General features: G+C 31.5%; 4 protein-coding genes across 5 annotated transcripts; 2 read left to right on the top strand and 2 right to left on the bottom strand.

Annotated features, from left to right (window-relative positions):
- Window positions 1–158: 158 nt before the first annotated feature.
- Window positions 159–10,381, top strand: LOC127066835 (leucine-rich repeat-containing protein 15-like). The gene is made up of 5 exons (XM_051001489.1): window positions 159–1,074; window positions 6,996–7,389; window positions 7,513–7,827; window positions 7,884–8,216; window positions 8,298–10,381. The coding sequence occupies exons 2-5, from the start codon at window positions 6,997–6,999 to the stop codon at window positions 9,657–9,659; spliced, it is 2,403 nt and encodes an 800-aa protein (XP_050857446.1). The 5' UTR covers window positions 159–1,074; window position 6,996; the 3' UTR covers window positions 9,660–10,381.
- Window positions 1,049–6,873, bottom strand: LOC127067795 (IQ and AAA domain-containing protein 1-like). Its single transcript, XM_051003142.1, has 9 exons — window positions 6,643–6,873; window positions 6,397–6,549; window positions 6,177–6,313; window positions 5,244–5,510; window positions 4,658–4,962; window positions 4,034–4,571; window positions 3,586–3,941; window positions 3,247–3,495; window positions 1,049–2,518 (listed from the first exon to the last, which is right to left on the bottom strand). The coding sequence occupies exons 1-9, from the start codon at window positions 6,786–6,788 to the stop codon at window positions 2,066–2,068; spliced, it is 2,604 nt and encodes an 867-aa protein (XP_050859099.1). The 5' UTR covers window positions 6,789–6,873; the 3' UTR covers window positions 1,049–2,065.
- A 664-nt stretch (window positions 10,382–11,045) lies between the features above and the next one.
- On the top strand, window positions 11,046–12,299 carry LOC127071619 (adenine phosphoribosyltransferase). 2 transcript variants are annotated; one of them, XM_051011533.1, is made up of 5 exons: window positions 11,046–11,198; window positions 11,290–11,438; window positions 11,570–11,801; window positions 11,881–11,959; window positions 12,048–12,299. In XM_051011533.1, the coding sequence occupies exons 2-5, from the start codon at window positions 11,356–11,358 to the stop codon at window positions 12,182–12,184; spliced, it is 531 nt and encodes a 176-aa protein (XP_050867490.1). In that variant the 5' UTR covers window positions 11,046–11,198; window positions 11,290–11,355; the 3' UTR covers window positions 12,185–12,299. The 2 variants fall into 2 exon arrangements, with proteins under 2 accessions (XP_050867490.1, XP_050868372.1); XM_051012415.1 differs by having other exon boundaries at window positions 11,108–11,438.
- On the bottom strand, window positions 11,817–15,310 carry LOC127071067 (TBC1 domain family member 31). Its single transcript, XM_051010303.1, has 4 exons — window positions 13,753–15,310; window positions 13,213–13,679; window positions 12,926–13,152; window positions 11,817–12,840 (listed from the first exon to the last, which is right to left on the bottom strand). The coding sequence occupies exons 1-4, from the start codon at window positions 15,139–15,141 to the stop codon at window positions 12,548–12,550; spliced, it is 2,376 nt and encodes a 791-aa protein (XP_050866260.1). The 5' UTR covers window positions 15,142–15,310; the 3' UTR covers window positions 11,817–12,547.
- Window positions 15,311–15,328: the final 18 nt, after the last annotated feature.

Here is a 15,328-nt window from a genome sequence, read left to right as displayed (position 1 = left end):
CATAAATTTTAATTATCGAACGATTAATCAAAAACAAATGTAATATTTATACGTTGTTCGCAATAAAATAATAACGTTCGATTCTATTGATAGATCGTAGGTATATTATTTGCTCGTAGGATGATATAAGAGGATAAATCGTTTGTGAAACTTTTTTTTAGAATAAAGAATCTGTTGAAAATACGAATGTCATGATTATTCGCAGGTCGATCAACGTTGTCAACCTGTGAGACGATACCTGTTCGTGCATCGGACAGCAAGTAGAGGCAGGGTCAGGCAAGGAAAGGATGGTGGGGGAAGGTAAGATAGAGGAAGGTGGGTTGGCGAGAGAGATAGGATATGCGAGGAAGGGGGGGGGGTGAGGTAGGAGGGGAGAAAGGTAGGCGCGAGGCGTACGAGCAGCAACGGAGATCTCAAGTGGGCGTAAGGGCCGAGAGAGAGAACGTCGTCTCGTGTTCCATACATGGCTATGCTATGTGGATACGCGGAGAGACACAGAGAGACGGACGGACGCAGGTTACCGGCAAGATACGTGGTCCCCACCGCATGGACACGGCGGAGGCGACACGTTTTCTCTCTCTCGGAGACTCCCAACGAACGACGGCATCGCATGGCTCGATGCACAGTGTTCCGTAGCACGACGTCCTTTCACGATCATCGTGATCGTGGTTATCGTGATCGTCATTGTCATCGTCATCGTCGTTGTCGTTGTCGTCGTCGTCGTCGTCGTGGTCGTCGTCGTCGTCAAATTTGTATTCAATTTCAAATACCTTCGATTTCGCGTCTTTTGTACTCGCGTGTTGTTATCCGTTGAAAGGGAGACGATAATGTGTTCGTCATTACGTTCTCATCGGCGTTATTGCCGCTACTATATTCCCCTCCTCTTTATTTGTTTATTCTGAAATTCGCGCGCGACCTTCCAAGTGTCTACTCGTGCTTTTACGGAAGACGAGGAGAGAAGAAGGAGAAAAAGAAGAAGGAAAGAGACAAGAGGAAAAAGTAGAAGAAGAAGAAGAAGAAAACAAATAAAAAGAAGATCATCGTCTTGGAACAACATACTACTACTATTCTCAGGTGTGTTCTCGCTTCTTTTTTCTTTTTCTCTCTGTCTCTCATTTACGCACTATGTACTTATATTCGCGCGGTATTCTATCGCGCCTGCGCGAAAAACCTACCACCTTTGTTGCGCGGGAAACGGTGTGCGTGTTACACAGGAAAGAGAAACTACAGGGGCAGATAAAGGACGAAGCGTAGCTTTACGCACACTATTGCAGATCTGTAGTGTGTAAAGGACGTCGAATCGTAAACAGGACATTTTTCCGCTCGTTTTCTTCGTATTCCATTCTACTCGTTTTACTTCTTGCAACTCACGACGAGAAGTGACTCGACTCGTCTACGACTATGATCGAACATTTCGATCGAAACTCTTATCCAAGAACGTAGAACGAACGAAAATATTCAACAGACTTCATTTCTATTTATATTCATTTGAAATTTACTTATCATTCCTCATCGATCATTTTAACCTATCGTTAATTAAATGCAGTCAAGACGGGGATTCAAGTTTCCTTAGCGAGATAATCCAACGCGACCTTTTTTTTATATCGATTATAATTTATTGTACATACATACGTGATAAATTCAATATTCTTGCTTTTTTTTTCTTTCTCTTTCTTTTTTCTCTCTTTTTTCTTTTCTTTTCTTTTCTTCTATTTTGTTTTCTTTTATTCGACAGGATACAAGACTTTGAATATCATTTCTTGATTTTTGACGTAAGCGAAATTTCTTGAGACATTTGAGATATAATATTTCAAACGAACAGATAAGAAATAATGAAGTCGATAAACACGTAACTTTCGTGGTAACAACCTGCATCGATTCTTGATTGTTTTTTCAATGAATGCTCTCAGCGTTTTCAGCATCTCCAAAGATGAAAACCAGTTTCGCGTCCGGACTTCTTTAGAGCGTTGGAGAACGCCGGTACACAAGAGAAAGAAGGAACCATTCGATCTTTGATTTCTCGAATTTCTTTCAATCTGTTATACTTTTTCAATATTAGTTATCTTTATCTTCTCTGCATTGCTTTCAAAGCAGCTATTTTATCCTGTTCTTTCTTCTCTGCAGCGATAATCTTTCTTCGTTTTTTAGCAAGAGGAATCTTATTCCCGAAATTTGTATATGTATTAATGATTTTTTCAGAGAATGGCTCGTATTTCCACACTTCTCCCATAATTTCCGTTTGCGATAAAGGTTGGCGATTCAATATAATTCTTCTTTTAAGCGTTAATACGTTCTCGATAGATTTTCGTATAAATTCCAAAGGTATACCAATGGACATTTTAGCAAGACAAGAAACGTCTATGTTTCTATCTACTCCATGATATTTCATTAATAAATATTTGTAATACATGTATAGAGTATTGTAATCGGTGAGAGGTATCATTATAAATATATTGTGAGCTTTCATAAATCCACCCTTCGCTTTGTAAGGTTCGGAGGAAATAGTAAGGAACAAAATCTGAAAAATACAAATATCTAAATAAAACATTTCGAATAACCGAGCTTGTCTTGTAAAATTAAAAGAAAAAGACACTTATCTCTCTTATATACGCCTTTCTACGAGACAGGACGCGAATGTTGAGAAAAGAAGAAAAAAAAAGAAAGAAAAAAGAAAAAAGGAAAAAAATCACGTCTTACGAGTGCTACGCCAGTGAGTAACAGTAACTGTCCGGAATTTCTGACACTCTAAATCCTACGTTAACTCGCTGCCACCTACGTTCTGGTCGTTCCATATACCGGTAGGAGGTGTTTCATTGATGACCAGCATCGGAACATCGAGGCGTTTGAAATAATAAAAGGAAAAAGTGTGTGTGTGTGTGTGTGTGTGTGAGAGAGAAAGAGAGAGAAAAGAGTCTTGCTTGACTGGACCCGTGGTACTCGCTTGACTGGAGTTCATTCATATTGAAGAAAGAGCAAAAATAAGAGCTTTTCTTTTTTTTTCTTTTTATAAGTGGGCGAATACCAATCACATCGAGTTTGATATTTATTTTTTGATCGGATTTGAGAAAGTAGAAGGAATGGTTATTTTACATAAAACACCCATTCACAAAGTATAAAATAGAAAATAAATTCATCGACAAGATTATATGGGATTAAATATTTTTCGCGAAGACGATCGATTATAGGGATTTTTAATAAAGCGATAATGATTTTTGAAAAAGTTGATTAGAATGGATCTATTATTACCTGATCACCTGGTTTAATACTTTTGATAAACTTTTCATGATGTTTAACAAATCGTCTTGGTTGAATATATCGTTCGTTTAATGGAACTTTTTTCAACCATGGTTTCTCGCCACCATCAATAAATATCACGGAAGGTGCATAAAAGCGACTTAATTTGCCAATGATATCCATTAATCTTCGTTCATTTTTCTTACCAATATATTTATCAATCAATACCGATGGTGTCATGTCGAATAAGAGTGCACCAACCTATTGGATAGAGTCAATATTTAATTAGTAGTTAGAGTATTACCTTCTATATATATACTAGATTTATTTTAAAAGAAATGAATATTTGACCTCCGAACAAATAGCATCGACTAGAAACGTTTTACCATATCCCGGTAAACCACAGATACAAATGGATCGTATTAAGGGTGCTATAGTATGTATTTCTTTAGAAGAGAGGGGTAATACACAGTATTCCATAATAATTTGTTTGATGTCCCCTAACCGATGATAATGTTCTTGAAATTCAGAATGTGCTTCGTAATTTTGGTAACCAATGTCACCGAACCAATCTTTCAGACTTCTTTCTGAATAATTTCGTATGATATCTTTTTGTACTAATTCTTTAAAAAGTTCGTCTATAGAAATATCAGCCAAATGATCCTTTTTCGATCTGCGTCTTTTTCGACCCTTTTTTCGTTGTCTTGCTGATTATAATTAATAATAATAATAATTTCTTTTTTGTTGAATCGATCATATCATTTCTATTAACGAATTATTTTTTCATGATAATACGTACGTGCAGTTGGCCTCTCTATAGGAATGACTACTTTACCGGAAGCATAATCTTTCAATAAAGCTTCGTTCAATTTCTCTAATTCGAGTCTCATAAGTTCGTCAACGATCAGTCGCATTTCAAATTGAAGTTCATAACAAAGTTTATCGGTTATTAAATCGAGATAAGGTTTTTGTAACGGATTAGAAGATTCATCTCGATAACTCCAATTTTCGATAAATTCATTATTAGCTGTTTCTAAACAGGTAAATAATGAAGTTTCCGGCATAAACCATCCTTCTACAACATGCTCCGTTTTTGGCTTTGGTTCCTTTGCTTTTTCTTGCTGTTTTTTGGATTTTGCATCTATCTTCTTTTGCATCTGTTGCATAAGATATTCTTCTGGTTCCATAGTCTGTCCGGTAACTATCAGAATGCTACCACCTAATTCTGCTGGTGGATAAACATCAAAATATCCAAGCGTATTATACCAGACGATGAACCATTCATGAATTTCATCAGTGATATCTTCTATTAATCCAGGCCCCACCATTTTTAATAACTTTGAAAAAATATATCATTAAAAAATTTTTTTGATTACTAATTGAAAAATAATCGTACTCATAATCTTATAATCAAACACCTTACCCTAATAGATTCATCTTGGGTAATTTGTTCAGTTTCTGAGGCGTAAATTGGCATAATTGCTAATCTATTTTGAAAAATTTCTTCGTCTCTTTTAGAAATATCTTGAGGTTTCCAACTTGGAATCGTCATGTCCAATAACTCTTCCAAATGATTGATTCTTCTTTTAAAATCTTTTCGAGCTGCATATCTTCTCCAAGCACGTTGTATGATGACAACAGCTTTATTATTTGTTTCTTTATCGACTTTCGTTGATGCATTCGTCTCATCGATTTGAACTCTTTTTTTATATTTATACATAATTAGAGCTATGGTAAATTAAAAATATGAATTTAAAAAAAAATATCGTATTAAGAGATTACGTACATTTACTATGCCGAAAAATTCCCGCGCAATTTAATAATGATTATTAACGTTGAAGTTATTAATTTTTCAATTTATTTTATTTCCTTCTTGAAAAAAAATTTCTAAAATATGTCAATTTCTCGGTGCCGACAACGTATTTTAAAAAAAGTAAGTTGAAGTATTTTTATGTTTTTTAAGAAAATAATGAATTATAAAATTAGATTTCTTTTTTTCTTGAAATTACCTTCTTGACCAATACGACGTCCAACTCTAGCTCTTTCATGACTTTGTATCAAAAGCACTGCGTCATACATAGCCTTTTCAGCACGTTCTCGAGCTTCTCGAGCTTCCCTAGCTTTCCTTTGCTCAGGTGTTTCTACTATAATTATCGCTGAGGTATCGGCAGCTCTGAGTCTTCTTCTACGTAATTGCATTTTCGACGGGGTATCTTCGATATCCATCAAACTAACTGCTGCCACTTGCGAAAGACTCCGTTCTCTTATTGAAAGAGCTGCGACATACGATAAAATATATGATACATCTGACAGAATAGAATATTGTTCGTACTTTGAAACAAATTATTAGATTTCGCTTATAAGTAATGTATTGTGAATTTTCAATATTTTATATCTAAATAAATAATATGATATATATAATATATTGTTTATATATAATTGTATAGTATTGAGTTGCACTGATAAGAATTTTGTTAGAATTTCGAATAAAAACTAAAAATAATATCGAAAATTGACCATCCGAATATTTTTCACATTTTTTTTTATTATATTATTTTTATGTATAATTTTTAGTATATTGGTTTTATCAATATAAGTGGTATCAGAATTTTTAATAAAGAAAAAAAAATATTAAAGATCAGTTAACCCAATATTTTTCACTTTTTTATTATATTATTTTTTATGATATAATATATTATTCTTATATATAATTCTAATGTCAAAATTCCGAATAAAAAATTTAAATAATATAAAAAAATTGATCAATCGAATATCTTTCTTTTTTTTTTTTTATTATATTATTCTTCATAATATAATATATTGCTTTTATGTATAATTGCATGGTATTGAATGAGATAATATAAGTGATGTTAAAATTTGTTGTAGAAACGTAGAAAAATATTGAAAATTGACCAATTTCAATTTTTCATTTTGAAACGTACGTTTTTCGGGCTCATCTCTTTTTAGCTCCTCGATTAATTTTCTACGTTCTAAAGCATGAGTTTTATCGACTATCAACATAGGAATATTTATGTCATCTGGCGTTAATTTTAATTGACATAAAAGATCATCTGTCCACCTTGATAATTCGTAGACGATTTGTGATAATGAAAATTAAACTAACAATAAAAATTATCTTAAGATAAAATATATTTGATATACTGGAAATGAGAGCAATCTAATTTAACAACTTCTCCTTTGCACTGGAGCATTCGACCAATCGCACAATCAAGTATTCGTTTAATTAATTCTCGTTTTTGCGTTTGAATCATTTGATTATAACATATTATGAGTCTTCTTACCAAATCTCGATATCTATGTATATATAGTAGATAGAGAAACGTAAGATTAAAAGAAATTTTTTTCGAACATATTTTCTCACGAAATATATTCAAATGGTTAATACACCTTATGTAAAGAGTTAGAGCATGATGTAAAGCATTTTCTCTGTGCTTTATAGGTTTGTGTTTTTGTAGATCTCTATCCAATTCCAATAATTTTTCCAAATCGCTTCTTGTGACGAGCCATACTTCATTGTAATAATCATGTGACATTGATTTTTAATTGATTTAAAAATTGGAAGTACCTACTTAAAAAATTTAGTTAATTAATTGTTAAATAGTTTTATTGCCAAAAAGGTTATTTTGACGAAAGAGTAATGAAATAATTGAAAATAATGAAGTTATAAAGAGATCGATTGTTCTATCGATATCAGTTGAATAATTCAGTTTTTTTATATTAATAATAATTATACTTTTCAGGATGCCGAGAATATTCCGAAGTTTAATAATTTTGGCCACAATCATGACAGCGTCGTGTTCCGACGCCAGGAACAATGAATCAACAATTAGGTCGTCTACGATGATGTCTACGACAACGTCTACTGTAACCACGAGTACAGATATAACAATGATAAATTCTACAACAATATCCATGGTAGATTCTATGTTGATAACGATGAATTCGAGAGAAAACGTTGAGACCGTAACAACTTTGTCAAGTATTTCGAGTGAAAAAGATTCAAAGGAAGTTTCAACAACATCACTTATGTCCGACTCTGTTTGGGAATGTCCTAATATTACGAAAACAAGCGTTGAGTGTTCTTGCGATTTTCCACATACTCTTAGGTGTACTGGTGAAAGAACAGCTTTACAAGTAATGCTAATTTTTATTATTATTATTATTATTAATATAATAGTTGTTGTTGTTGCTGCTGTTGTTGTTGTAAAATCTGCTTGTTAAGAAAAATTTTATTTCTTTTTTGTTTGCTTCAAATAGGTGATTAGTGAACATTTAAAAAGTAGTAAAGCAGGAACCATTTCTCTTTTGGATGTAACAGTCACAGGAATTTCTATATTGCCAGCACGTTTCCTCGAAAATGTTGGCCTACATGGACTCGTTATTTCTAGCGGAGAACTGAGACGCGTTCATGAAAATGCGTTTACTGCTTTAGCTAAACCTCTTCAGGCTCTTGGACTGCCTAATAATCTTTTAGAAACAGTTCCAATATCGGCATTAAAGTATCTCGTTGGATTAGATCGATTGGATCTTTCTCATAACAAGTTAAAAACGTTAGAGGCAGATTCGTTCAACGTAAGTTTGTTAATGAACGATCGCAAGTATTATTTTATTTATATCGCTCGTTTCAGGGCTTGTCAAATTTAACGTATTTGGATTTATGCGATAATTTACTCTCACAATTATCACCGCAAGCTTTCGCGGCACTGCCAGAACTTCGATTTTTACGAATGCGAGGAAATCGGCTCAGTATTTCGGCTCTTTCGGCGTTAAGAGGTCTCAAGAATTTGGAAGAACTCGATCTTTCGAGTAATTTATTGTTGGGACCAATGGGCCCAAATCTTCTTCCATGGATGCCAAGTTTACATTTTCTTACTGTATCCGAGAATGAATTTATCAATGTGCAGCAAGGAGCATTAACCGGTGTTAGAAATTTAAGTTATCTTATCCTCAGTCATAACCAGGTTTGTAACATGAAAAGATAATCATATATGTATCTTGTTTTTGATCAATAAACGACAAAGTGTATATGTCTTATGTTTCAGATCGACGTTCTCGAGGATCACTCGTTCAAACATTTATCTACATTGACTAGATTAGATTTAGCTAATAATCGTATAGTGGATGTTTCGAGCGCGTCTTTGGCACATTTAGAAAAATTGACGACTCTAGATCTAACGCATAATTTTTTACGATCGTTGACAGCTGATTTAGTAGTGCCATTAAAGAGTCTCGAAGATTTACGTTTAGACGACAACGAAATTACGATGGTCTCCAGTGACGTGCCGACCTCGAAGTTACGATTAAAGCGACTCTCTCTTTCCGATAATCCTTTGAACTGCGATTGTACTCTTTTAGAATTCGCCACTTGGTTAAGTAATTCGAGTTTAAGCGATGAGGATAAATCTTCTGCCGTGTGTGCCACACCACCTGCCTTGGAAAATGGAATTTTGACTCAAGTCTCGCCAGGAAGTCTTTTATGCGGAGAACCAACACCATCTATGACTAGAGTACCTCTTGCCACTTTAAAGGAATATCATTACGATGAATTAACTGGAATTAATCTTTTATGGAATATAGAACCTTGCACGGAACATTACACTTGTGACACCTTGATCGTTTACGAAACAGTAGGCGACAGCGAGGTTCAAACCGAGTCCAATCCTTTACATTGTGATTCTCGTATGATGAGAGATCCTTGTTCCTTGCCAGTAACCGCACCTCCGTCGTTTAATTTACAGCTTGGTCATAAATATCGTTATTGCGTGGTACTGTTAATTCCAACAACTTACGACGACGTATCCCTTGGTTTAGGTTGTAGCGACGTTATAACGTTGAAAGAGACCAAACAAGAAGAACAGCACGATCAGGAACCTTCAAATACTAATTCTTTGGATGTCCGAATAACAGCGGTTCATGTTAATGTATCCGATCAAGGTTCTTTACACGTAGACGTCAGTCTATCACCTTCAAAAAAATCTGATGCTTCGTCCTGCGAAATCTCAATAGTTGTTTTCGATGCTGAAACAGCCATACATAAATGTAAATTGAATTGCAGTTCGACATTTATCAATCTCGAAGTATTAGTGCCAGGTCGTTACAAAGTATGCGCCAGCTTAGACGAGCTTGCTAATATCGAATCAATCGCGTTTAGCATTATTGAGGACGATCGTGGTCGATCTCGATGCGTTGAGGTACAAAGTTTTAAACAGAATACAGAAGCCATCGTTTTATCTATCGTAGGAGCGACTTGTGCTCTCTTGATCGCGCTCGTTGTAATCGGTCGAAATATTGTACGAAAGGTCCGACATCCTAGAATTCAAACTCAATGCTTTTTACCTGCCCAGGAATTCGAAATTACGCACAAAGCGCATTATATTAAATTATTGGCCACGACCAAGGTCTGAACAATCGTTTCAGCACTTTTGGAACTGTTCCGTTTGATAAATTCGTAAGTGGATCATCCATTGTATGGACCGATTTTCTTATTTGAATTTAATACCAAACACGATTTCAGAAACGAGCTGCTAGTCATAAAGAGAAATCGGAGATTTACATACGTCGTTAAGATGAATGTTGTATATCATAATTATCGATCTTTGTTTCTGATTATTACATAAACTTTATCAAGAGACATGTATACAGAGTGATAATGCGTTAAGGATTATTTAATACTGTATACCGGTAATTAATACTACAACATAGTGTTTGTACAAATGTACATTTTGTAATTCGCACAAAAAATGAAGATTTAGGAACGCGTAATGAGTTTATCTGAAAGCACTGCCATTTTTTATCATTCAGAATAATTAATCAAATGAAATACATTAGATATAGAGTTTGTTGTTGTTAAAGATTAAAAATAAGTCTTCGCAAGATCATTTTTATTGATTGAAATAATGAAGGGAAAGAATATATTTAAATGTCAAGGCATTCAAGACAAATATATAAAGTATTTGGATGTAATATATTCACTGATTCACTGATTCATGTTTGTAAATATATTCTATAATCGTTTTCAAACGCATAAGCGTATTATACGCGTTGTTGAATGATAATAATACATAGTACTTATATAATTGTATCTTTAATATTTCCTTATTATTATTCCCTCTTAACATATTTTATAAAATATAAGATAGAATTTAATTACAAATTTCTCCTATTATTAATAAATAATAAAAGTAAATCTTTTTTATATATACATATAAAATATATATATTGAAGAATATGTTGAAAATAGTACAAGCTGACTTCAGGTTATAAAACCTAATGTATCATAGAATGTTCGATATAACATTATATAAAAACTTTATTACTACTTGAATATCGGCGATCATATATTTTGAACATTTCATAAAGTAAAAAATATTTTCAATCAAAAAATTTCGAAATCAATTTTCTCGGAAACTATACACTCAAATATTTAAATTAAAAAAATAGCACCATTGTAAAAAGAATTAAAATATTTTTCAAATAATATGCCACTTGACTCCAGTTGTCATTTAAGATTTTCGAGAGGGTTAGTTCAAAGTAAATTTATGACAAAGATTTGTACCTTTCGAAAACAAAATTCACTTATTTGGGTGTTTATCGAAAAAATCTCTTTCAAAAATTCACAATAATCTATTTAACAAATCAAGAGACGTAAATAAAAAATATCGACAATTTAAAAAAGAATTTGGAACTTAACTTTTCTATTCTTTTTTAAAACAGCTGTTCACTCGAGATTTGTTTCGCTTAACGCGATTTATATAAGGCGGCATTTCTATAGAATGTAATATCCGTCTTATACGAAATTTCCTGTATTACAATTATCTTCAAGTGGATCACGTGAAACTATTTTTCTTCTTGTTTTTTTCTTTGGTTTATTTTTTTTTTTTTTTTGTTCTATTCACAATTTCAAATGTGTCATTTATTGGACCTGTAATTGTGAAAGTGATTAAGTATGATAATGATGAAATAATATATAATTGTATAATAATAAATTAAATATATACAAACAAATAATCATATATTATTATAAATTCACATTAGAATAAAAGTTAAAACATTAGGAAGATTGGTCTATTTTTCTTGGGAAAAACGGATATTTGTATAAAAATGGATAAAACTGAAAAATTGAAACTAGTCAAGAATACTATTAAGAGTTATGATAATTTTCCTACATATGGTGTTAATTTTCGGTAAGTTATATAAAAAGTTATATAAAATAAGATTTTTCATAAAATCTTATTTTCTTCCTTGTAAAATTATGTAATTTTTTCTCATTATTTTTTATCACATATATTATGTTGTAGAAATTACTTATTTTCAGAGATATATTCCCTGTATTCCAAAACACGTTAGCATTAAAAGCTTTGAGAGATCTACTAGTGGAACATGTTTTGTTCCTTGAAATTGATTTGATTGCAGGTTTGGATTCCCGTGGATTTTTACTTGGTCCAATGGTATGTATAGAAATTGATAAACCTTTCATACCAATCAGAAAAAAAGGGAAACTACCAGGAAAGGTTTTAAGTCAGGACTATAGTTTGGAATACGGAGAGGTTAATTATATACAGTTTGTTAATTTTTGTTTTATTATTTGAATACATTTAATCTATATATATTTTATTACTTACATAGTCCACATTGGAATTACAAATAAGTAGCGTTAAAGAAGGTACCCGAGTGCTTATAATTGATGATTTATTGGCAACTGGAGGTAATAAGTTTTTTTATGCTTTTATCTATTGATTATTAATGTACATAATATTAAAATTTTTATTACATCGTAATATATTGTCATACAGGCTCTATAGGTGCTGCTATAAATTTATTAACAGCTGCAAACGTAAAAGTAGTAGAATGTTTAGTGGTAATAGAGTTGTTGGAATTAAAGGCACGAGAAAAATTCGATGTACCTATTTACTCAATTGTTCAATTTTGATGACAAAATAAAATTACACAGATATATAAAAATATATATAAAATTAAGGCAAAATTAATTTCATTATATAAAGCAGAAAATTTTCTATATATGAAATAAAATGCAAAAAAAATAAGTATTTCTTCTTTTTAAATATATGTACTTATACATACATATATACATAAGAAACATACATTTTAAAATATTATCATGCGAATTTACAATGATTTTAAAAATTGTGAATACCTATTTATGGTTTCCAAAATATAATATAAAAAATGTTATATTTATATTAAAATATATACTTACGTACATTTCAAATTACATACATACTTTCTACATGATTAAATTTCTTAGTAAATATTTAAGAATATAAATTCAAAATTAAATAATATTTACTGATGTATTGCATCTCAATGAATCTAAAACATCTTTTACTTCATTTTCTAGCTTAGCTACATCTCTTTGCAATTTTACACAATTTTTAAATTCTTTATCATCCAATGTTGTAGTATTTTCTGAATTCATACTACTATTTGTTTCTGATTCTAAATTTGCTATCAGATCAGAAAGTTTTCTTCCTACATATTTATATGGGATGTCTTTCATTTGTTCCATTATTTCATTTAATTCTAATTCCTTCTCATGTAACTGTACTTGAAAACATTTTTTTACTTCTAAAAAAATCAAAATTTAATATCTAACTAATTGTATACAATTTTTTGTGATTATTGTTAAATAATCAAATTATCAATGTTTTACCATCAAGTCTATTTTTATGGACTTCCTCCATGAAAGCTTTTACTGCATCATGTAATCTTATTTCTTCTGTTAATACAACTTCTTGTTTGTATCTCTGCAAAATTTGTTTTTGTTTTTGAAGTTTCGGAACTTGTGAGATATTTAATTCTTCAGTAAGAAATTTTGGATAGTCTTCTAATACAAGTGGAGGATATGGTCCTTCCTCGGGTAACTGAATCAACTTGTTTCTAAAAGAAAATATAATGGTATATAATGAAAATATAAATATAAATTCATGATTATAATACCTAAGATAACGATTAGGATGTAGTCGATATGGGATGTTTTGATCAAGGTTTTGTGCTATTTTTAATAACTCCTTAGCTCTAACATGTCCTTGCGTCCTATAGAAATGCTTTAAATCTTCAGCTCTATGTAACATGAAGATAATATTACGTGAGCAAATGCTATAGGCAATAACACACATAAGAAAAAGAGTAGGTGTTTGAAAAGATAACAAATGATCCCACAAAATAAGCCACTCATCACCAGATAATACTTCGCTCATTGTGGTCTGCAATAATGGCCATGCATATTCAATAGATGTTATACCACGTTCGCAAAAGACATTTAGCAGTTGTGGATCTGCTCTCAAAAGAATATTTTCGATAATACCCAAAATATTTAAAGGTGGTAAGGGATGGTATTCAAACCATTTTTGACAATAATTTATAAGTATATTTAAAGTAAGCTCCAAAGCAAATAGTTGATCTTTCTGAAATAAATATACAAACATATAACAGAGAATTATATAGACATATAATAGACATAAAATATAAAAATATTACCTGTGATACCATAAGAAATGGAAATATTAAATTTGGCAAAAATGAAGTTTGAGCAAGTAAAGGACACCATTGTATTAAACATTCTATTATTGTAGTTAATAATGATGCTTTATTACGGTCAGCTAAATGGTAATTTTTAAGAAAACTTATGGTAACTGTTCCTTGTGTTGTATTATTGATTAAAGAGATGAATGCAGTTTTATTGGCTGGAAGTTTTAATATTGTAGACCATATAAGATGACGATATTTGTCAGGAAATCTCCCAAATTCTTGTAAAATTAGTAATAATCTATCTAAACGTAGTTCTTGTTTTATACTTTGTCTGATACATTGGAGATGTTCATTTATTTTGTGAGCTTGAGGTCTGCATTTTTTTTCTAATTTTTCTGTGCGTTTGGATTCTTGAGGAAACAATTTTTCACAAAATGTCAATTTCAAGAGTCCTTGTTTTTCAATAATTATCATGTACCTACCATCTGAAGAAACTACAATTTTTTTAATGTTATTGATTACATGTGTCTTATCAATAAAACAAGACAAATTTAAATCAAGAATGTGCAGCGTGCAATTTGATGAAATAACTGCTACAATTTTATTGGCACCACTATCTAATGGCAGAGGTACAATCGACATTTTTTTTACACCAATGAATTTCTCTGGTAAACTCAAACTTTTTATCATATTCCAGTTATATGTATTTAAAATAATAATTTTATTTTGAGTACTGGCTATTATCATAGCTCTTCCATTTTGTATAAAAACAAAGTCTTTTACATTACGTATACCAAATTTCTTTATATCTAATTTTGTATCAGTATCTAACTGATTAAACATCCAAGTTTGTATGCTATCATTGTGATATAATACAACAATATGACCTAAGCTTGATAAACTTGCTTTCTTTACAGATACATTTGTAGTATTGATATGTAATTGGTGTACTCTACTGAAAGATTTTAAATGCCATATTATAACTTCTTTATAAGAACACGTTAAGCAGTAATCCTTATAAAAAGAGATATTTGTTGCTGGTAATTTATGCCCTGATATTAAACAAAATTCATTGATATTTGCATGTATCTTCATAAGCTTTATATCAGCTGTGGTAAGACCTATTATTATCTCGCTATTGTTCATAGAATTGAATGCTACAAAACAAGCTTGTCCTATCATACCAAGTTTCTGATAACATGGATGTATGTTTGTTAAGTCGACGTGATAAGCTATACCTTTGGAGTTTATTGCTATCAATTGTTCATTATTACAGTCAAATGCTGCTTGGACAAAATTTATTCGTACAAGGCATTGTTTTTCATCAGTAACTGATTCTGATTCCAATTCATACCAATCATTATTCTTTTTCAATTTAACCCACTTCCTGCAATGCATGATAGCTTTATGCAATGATAAAGCTAAACAACGATAAAGTATCCGTAATTTTGAAATGCAATTTATTGGTTATTTTCATCTTTATACATAGTATTATATTTCATTGATATTTCATCGATTTCATTCGCTATATATAAGTGTTGATAATAATAATTAATGTCTGAAGAACCTTTATATTGAGATTGTC

Source organism: Vespula vulgaris, chromosome 1 (assembly GCF_905475345.1).
Source record: "Vespula vulgaris chromosome 1, iyVesVulg1.1, whole genome shotgun sequence".
Classification (NCBI taxonomy): Eukaryota; Metazoa; Arthropoda; class Insecta; order Hymenoptera; family Vespidae; genus Vespula; species Vespula vulgaris.
Note: the sequence above shows the minus strand (reverse complement) of the source record. Positions and strands in the feature narration are given on the sequence as shown.